The sequence below is a fragment of the Nipponia nippon genome, unplaced genomic scaffold, assembly GCF_047370975.1.
Source record: "Nipponia nippon isolate SJK-2023a ecotype South Korea unplaced genomic scaffold, ASM4737097v1 scaffold_1, whole genome shotgun sequence".
Classification (NCBI taxonomy): Eukaryota; Metazoa; Chordata; class Aves; order Pelecaniformes; family Threskiornithidae; genus Nipponia; species Nipponia nippon.
Genome location: NW_028262290.1, coordinates 1,303,098 through 1,310,334, shown reverse-complemented (window position 1 = coordinate 1,310,334; position 7,237 = coordinate 1,303,098). Strand labels below are relative to the sequence as shown.

The 7,237-nt window shown below is 58.3% G+C and overlaps 2 protein-coding genes across 2 annotated transcripts; both read left to right on the top strand.

Annotated features, from left to right (window-relative positions):
- Positions 1–2,774: 2,774 nt before the first annotated feature.
- On the top strand, positions 2,775–3,092 carry LOC148057214 (feather keratin-like). The gene has a single exon (XM_087734311.1). The coding sequence runs from the start codon at positions 2,775–2,777 to the stop codon at positions 3,090–3,092; it is 318 nt and encodes a 105-aa protein (XP_087590437.1).
- Positions 3,093–6,543: 3,451 nt separating this feature from the next.
- On the top strand, positions 6,544–6,861 carry LOC148057213 (feather keratin-like). The gene has a single exon (XM_087734296.1). It carries the CDS (start codon positions 6,544–6,546, stop codon positions 6,859–6,861), a length of 318 nt encoding a protein of 105 aa, XP_087590422.1.
- Positions 6,862–7,237: the final 376 nt, after the last annotated feature.

Below are 7,237 nucleotides of genomic sequence, written 5' to 3'. Positions count from 1 at the left end.
CAGCGCTCACCTGCGCACGCCGCTGACAAAGTCTCCCTGTGCCATCACACACTTCACTGACTCTGTTCCCCACCATGACTCCCTGCCAACCACTGCAAGCAGAATCACAGAAGTGTTTAGATCAACAGAAACTCTGGAAAGCAGATGTGTCAACCGCCCTCCTCAAGCAGGGAAAGCCAGAGCAGGCTGTCCGGGACTATGGCCAGTTGTGGTTTCAGTATCTCCCAGGATGGAGACTCCACCACCTCTTCCACTCTTTGACCAACCGCACACTGAAAAACCCTGGCCTTCCGTGCCCATGCAATTCCATCACTTTTCACTTGTGCCCATGGCCGCTTGGCCTGCCACCGATCACAGCCCTCTGGGCCCAGCCCTTCAGCCACTTTGCAGTCCACCTCACTGGCCACTTATGCAACCCATACTTTCTCGGCTTCTCTAGGGGCGTGGAATGGGAGCCGTGACAAAGGCTTCATTCAAGTAGAGCTCAACAACAGACACTGCTCTCCCCTCCTCCAACACCAAGTCACTTCGACCCGGAAGACACGGGGGTTGGTCAAGCACCATTTCCCCTTCGTAAACCCACACCGACCGCTCCCCAGCACCTTCTTGGCCTTCCTAGTCCTGGCAGGGCTTCCCAGGAGGATTTCCTCCATCGTCTTCCCCGGAAACAAGGTCAGCCTCACCAGCCTCTACTTTCCCAGATCCTCCCTCTTGATCTTCTTCAAGATACGAGGGGTATGAGCTTCCTTCCAGTCTTCAGGAACTGCCCCAACACACCATGACCTTTCCAAGCTAAAGGAGAGTGGCCTCCCAAGGACAGCAGACAGCTCCCTCCGCCTTCGTGGCTACCACCAGTCAAGCCCCATGCTCTTGCGTACATCCAGTCGCAAAGCACTCCTTCCTGCCGCCCTTCATCTTCCTCAGCAACAACCACTGCCCGCCTGACAAACAGCCTGCAACACACTCACCTCAGCTCACTTGGGGCAGGCCTTGCCATTCATCAACCCTTCGGCATGCAGCCACCACCACCAGGGCCTCCCCTCTGCAGCCAGGTGCTGCCTGCTCACCTCCAGCTCCCCTCCGCAAGCTCCAAATCCTCATTCAGCCCATCAGACACTGTGCAGAGAAACAGCCTCACCCCTCGGCCCTCACCCCAGAACAACACCCCAAAGGCCCTGGCTCACCACCTCCCCTGCCTGCCACCTCCACTCCCCCTCTGCCTCTCGACACACTCACGGGCTCTCCAGAAACTCACCTGCCCTCGCAGGGTGCCCCATATACAATCAGAGAGGCATGGAGCTTGGAAAAGACCCTTAAACATTACCGAGTCCAACCGTGACACAAACAGTACCAAGTCCAACGCTAAACCGTGTCCCTGAGCGACACATCTACACGTCTTTTAGATACCTCCCGGGATGGGGACTCAACCACATCCTTGGGCAGCCTGTGCCAGTGCCACTCGGTAACACTTCTCATCAAGAAATTGTTCCTAATACCCAATCCAAACCTCCCCTGGCACAGCTGGAGGCCATTTCCTCTTCTCCTATCATTTGTTACAAGGGATGAGAGACCAACACCCACCTCGTTACATCCCCCTCTCAGGTGACTGTAGACAGCAATAAGGTCTCCCCTCAGCCTTCTTTTTCTGCAAACTAAACACCCCCAGGTCCCTCAACTGCTCCTCAGAAGTCATCTTCTCTAGATCCTTCACCAGCTGCCTTGCTCTTCATTGGATGCATTACACCACAGCACAAGCATTGCTTCACACCGGAGCCCAGCCTGCAAATGTGCTGGCCACAGCTAAGGGGAGCTCCCCACATCACAGGGCTTGCGAACTCTGAACCAGGGCTGCCAGCACAACGGCCTGCTCTCACAAGCGGCCCTCCTCTGCCTGCCTGCACTGCCACCCCCGAGGACAGAACCAAGGGGGCACAAGCCCAAACACGCAGCCTCCTTTCTCCAATCTACACCCTTACAAGCAAGAGGGAAACCAACCCAACCACAGAGCACACCCAACGGGGAAAGGCCAGGCTTAAAAATGGGCTTAGCGACCTAGTGGTAAGGCAAGGATGGATGGAACATGATGAAAGGGGCAGCGACTCACTCCCAGCACACCTCCAAAGCCCAGACCAGCCTGCCAGGGCTGCGAAGAAATGGGGCCCCCTCTTCACAACGCACCCACAAACCACACCAGTGCCACGCGATGACCTCACCGACGACACCTGACATCTACTATGCTTTATTCCGGTCTCCTGACACGCACCATCAAAACCAAACCTTTGGCCTCTAATACTCGCACTTAAAAGCTGCCGCCAGGGTGAAATGGACACGGCCTCAAGAGGAGGACATGAAATTGGACAATTGCAGGAAGGAAAACACACCCCACCTCATTACTTACATGGCTGGGGCATGCAACAGCTGCTTGATGCAAAATGCTGTCATGCGCAAAGGCTGTCCCGCCCCTCGCACACCCGCATAAAAGCCGGCTCAGCGCCTCTCTCCCTCACGCTCTTCTCCTCACGCCTTCTCCTCCGCGCTCAACAAGGTGAGCCTCAACCCCCTTCCCCTCCTTCTCCTGACCCACCTGGCCCCTCTCTTCCACCACGCTCTGACCCCAGCCTCAGCACCGCTGACGCCTCCCCACCCCCACGCTCCCCACAGCCCCACACCAGGCCTCCCCGCGCCCTCGCCCTCCTGCAACACCGCCCCTCGCACCCCCACGCCCCTCCGCCTTCTCAACACCCTCTCTTCCAGGGCCCCTCCACACCACACCCATGGCCTGCTACGACAGCTGCCGGCCCTGCGGACCCACCCCGCTGGCTAACAGCTGCAACGAGCCCTGTGTCAGGCAGTGCGAGGACTCCCGCGTCGTCATCCAGCCTTCCACCGTCGTGGTCACCCTGCCAGGACCCATCCTCAGCTCCTTCCCCCAGAGCACCGCCGTCGGATCCTCCGCATCGGCTGCCGTGGGCAACGTCCTCAGCTCCCAGGGAGTGCCCGTCTCCGGGGGCTTTGGCCTCGGCTACGGCTATGGCTACGGCTTCGGAGGCCTGGGCTGCTTCAGTGGCGCAAGAGGCTGCTACCCCTGCTAAGGGCCCTCACCACCACCCCTGACAACAACCACCCACACCCTGGAAGCCACGGCATGGATTGAGGACGCACCTCCAGCTGTTGATGGCACGTGGACCTGCCGTCCATGGCTCCTCCTCTCAAAGCACCAAGCAAGGAAGCAGGGAAGGGGCCAGCCTGGGCTCCCTGCAAACATGGCCCATGTACCTCCGCCTCTTCTCCCTCTTCCTTCCTTCCAGCGCCCCTTCTGCTATGCCCACTACTCTCTGCTGCAATCGCTCTCTGACAAGCCAAAGACCAGTGGGGACCTCCAGTGGGCTACTCCCACCATAGAAAAGGAAGATCTCGGTGCTCTGGCAAAATCTACTGCAAGCAAAGGACCTTGGCTGATGGTCGCCCTGGTTGCACCTCAGATCAGCTCTCTTCTACTTGGTGCTCCTGCCTTTGCACTCCTTTTTTCTCCCAATAAACTTCTCCTGCATCTCAGCCTGACATGCCTCCTCTTCCTTTCTGCTCCTAAGGCTCTTCCAGCTTCACCTGGCACAAAGCCACGGCTCAACAGGCCAGCAGGGTGGGTGCAAAAGGGCCACAAATCCTCTCCTAGGAAATACGTCACCTCAACCAACAGCAACACAGACTGGCACCTGGGGGCTTCCAGAAGTTGACACAAGCCCACCACTTGCTCAGTCAAACGACACGACAGCGCTCACCTGCGCACGCCGCTGACAAAGTCTCCCTGTGCCATCACACACTTCACTGACTCTGTTCCCCACCATGACTCCCTGCCAACCACTGCAAGCAGAATCACAGAAGTGTTTAGATCAACAGAAACTCTGGAAAGCAGATGTGTCAACCGCCCTCCTCAAGCAGGGAAAGCCAGAGCAGGCTGTCCGGGACTATGGCCAGTTGTGGTTTCAGTATCTCCCAGGATGGAGACTCCACCACCTCTTCCACTCTTTGACCAACCGCACACTGAAAAACCCTGGCCTTCCGTGCCCATGCAATTCCATCACTTTTCACTTGTGCCCATGGCCGCTTGGCCTGCCACCGATCACAGCCCTCTGGGCCCAGCCCTTCAGCCACTTTGCAGTCCACCTCACTGGCCACTTATGCAACCCATACTTTCTCAGCTTCTCTAGGGGCGTGGAATGGGAGCCGTGACAAAGGCTTCATTCAAGTAGAGCTCAACAACAGACACTGCTCTCCCCTCCTCCAACACCAAGTCACTTCGACCCGGAAGACACGGGGGTTGGTCAAGCACCATTTCCCCTTCGTAAACCCACACCGACCGCTCCCCAGCACCTTCTTGGCCTTCCTAGTCCTGGCAGGGCTTCCCAGGAGGATTTCCTCCATCGTCTTCCCCGGAAACAAGGTCAGCCTCACCAGCCTCTACTTTCCCAGATCCTCCCTCTTGATCTTCTTCAAGATACGAGGGGTATGAGCTTCCTTCCAGTCTTCAGGAACTGCCCCAACACACCATGACCTTTCCAAGCTAAAGGAGAGTGGCCTCCCAAGGACAGCAGACAGCTCCCTCCGCCTTCGTGGCTACCACCAGTCAAGCCCCATGCTCTTGCGTACATCCAGTCGCAAAGCACTCCTTCCTGCCGCCCTTCATCTTCCTCAGCAACAACCACTGCCCGCCTGACAAACAGCCTGCAACACACTCACCTCAGCTCACTTGGGGCAGGCCTTGCCATTCATCAACCCTTTGGCATGCAGCCACCACCACCAGGGCCTCCCCTCTGCAGCCAGGTGCTGCCTGCTCACCTCCAGCTCCCCTCCGCAAGCTCCAAATCCTCATTCAGCCCATCAGACACTGTGCAGAGAAACAGCCTCACCCCTCGGCCCTCACCCCAGAACAACACCCCAAAGGCCCTGGCTCACCACCTCCCCTGCCTGCCACCTCCACTCCCCCTCTGCCTCTCGACACACTCACGGGCTCTCCAGAAACTCACCTGCCCTCGCAGGGTGCCCCATATACAATCAGAGAGGCATGGAGCTTGGAAAAGACCCTTAAACACTACCGAGTCCAACCGTGACACAAACAGTACCAAGTCCAACGCTAAACCGTGTCCCTGAGCGACACATCTACACGTCTTTTAGATACCTCCCGGGATGGGGACTCAACCACTTCCCTGGGCAGCCTGTGCCAGTGACACTCGGTAACACTTCTCATCAAGAAATTGTTCCTAATACCCAATCCAAACCTCCCCTGGCACAGCTGGAGGCCATTTCCTCTTCTCCTATCATTTGTTACAAGGGATGAGAGACCAACACCCACCTCGTTACATCCCCCTCTCAGGTGACTGTAGACAGCAATAAGGTCTCCCCTCAGCCTTCTTTTTCTGCAAACTAAACACCCCCAGGTCCCTCAACTGCTCCTCAAAAGTCATCTTCTCTAGATCCTTCACCAGCTGCCTTGCTCTTCATTGGATGCATTACACCACAGCACAAGCATTGCTTCACACCGGAGCCCAGCCTGCAAATGTGCTGGCCACAGCTAAGGGGAGCTCCCCACATCACAGGGCTTGCGAACTCTGAACCAGGGCTGCCAGCACAACGGCCTGCTCTCACAAGCGGCCCTCCTCTGCCTGCCTGCACTGCCACCCCCGGGGACAGAACCAAGGGGGCACAAGCCCAAACACGCAGCCTCCTTTCTCCAATCTACACCCTTACAAGCAAGAGGGAAACCAACCCAACCACAGAGCACACCCAACGGGGAAAGGCCAGGCTTAAAAATGGGCTTAGCAACCTAGTGGTAAGGCAAGGATGGATGGAACATGATGCAAGGGGCAGCGACTCACTCCCAGCACACCTCCAAAGCCCAGACCAGCCTGCCAGGGCTGCGAAGAAATGGGGCCCCCTCTTCACAACGCACCCACAAACCACACCAGTGCCACGCGATGACCTCACCGACGACACCTGACATCTACTATGCTTTATTCCGGTCTCCTGACACGCACCATCAAAACCAAAACTTTGGCCTCTAATACTCGCACTTAAAAGCTGCCGCCAGGGTGAAATGGACACGGCCTCAAGAGGAGGACATGAAATTGGACAATTGCAGGAAGGAAAACACACCCCACCTCATTACTTACATGGCTGGGGCATGCAACAGCTGCTTGATGCAAAATGCTGTCATGCGCAAAGGCTGTCCCGCCCCTCGCACACCCGCATAAAAGCCGGCTCAGCGCCTCTCTCCCTCACGCTCTTCTCCTCACGCCTTCTCCTCCGCGCTCAACAAGGTGAGCCTCAACCCCCTTCCCCTCCTTCTCCTGACCCACCTGGCCCCTCTCTTCCACCACGCTCTGACCCCAGCCTCAGCACCGCTGACGCCTCCCCACCCCCACGCTCCCCACAGCCCCACACCAGGCCTCCCCGCGCCCTCGCCCTCCTGCAACACCGCCCCTCGCACCCCCACGCCCCTCCGCCTTCTCAACACCCTCTCTTCCAGGGCCCCTCCACACCACACCCATGGCCTGCTACGACAGCTGCCGCCCCTGCGGACCCACCCCGCTGGCTAACAGCTGCAACGAGCCCTGTGTCAGGCAGTGCGAGGACTCCCGCGTCGTCATCCAGCCTTCCACCGTCGTGGTCACCCTGCCAGGACCCATCCTCAGCTCCTTCCCCCAGAGCACCGCCGTCGGATCCTCTGCATCGGCTGCCGTGGGCAACGTCCTCAGCTCCCAGGGAGTGCCCGTCTCCGGGGGCTTTGGCCTCGGCTACGGCTATGGCTACGGCTTCGGAGGCCTGGGCTGCTTCAGTGGCGCAAGAGGCTGCTACCCCTGCTAAGGGCCCTCACCACCACCCCTGACAACAACCACCCACACCCTGGAAGCCACGGCATGGATTGAGGACGCACCTCCCGGCTGTTGCAGGCACGTGGACCTGCCGTCCACAGCTCCTCCTCTCAAGCACGAAGGAAAGAAGCAGGGAAGGGGCCAGCCTGGGCTGCCTGCAAACATGGCCCATGTACCTCCGCCTGTTCTCCCTCTTCCTTCCTTCCAGCGCCCCTTCTGCTATGCCCACTACTCTCTGCTGTAATCGCTCTCTGACAAGCCAAAGACCAGTGGGGACCTCCAGTGGGCTACTCCCACCATAGAAAAGGAAGATCTCGGTGCTCTGGCAAAATCTACTGCAAGCAAAGGACCTTGGCTGATGGTCGCCC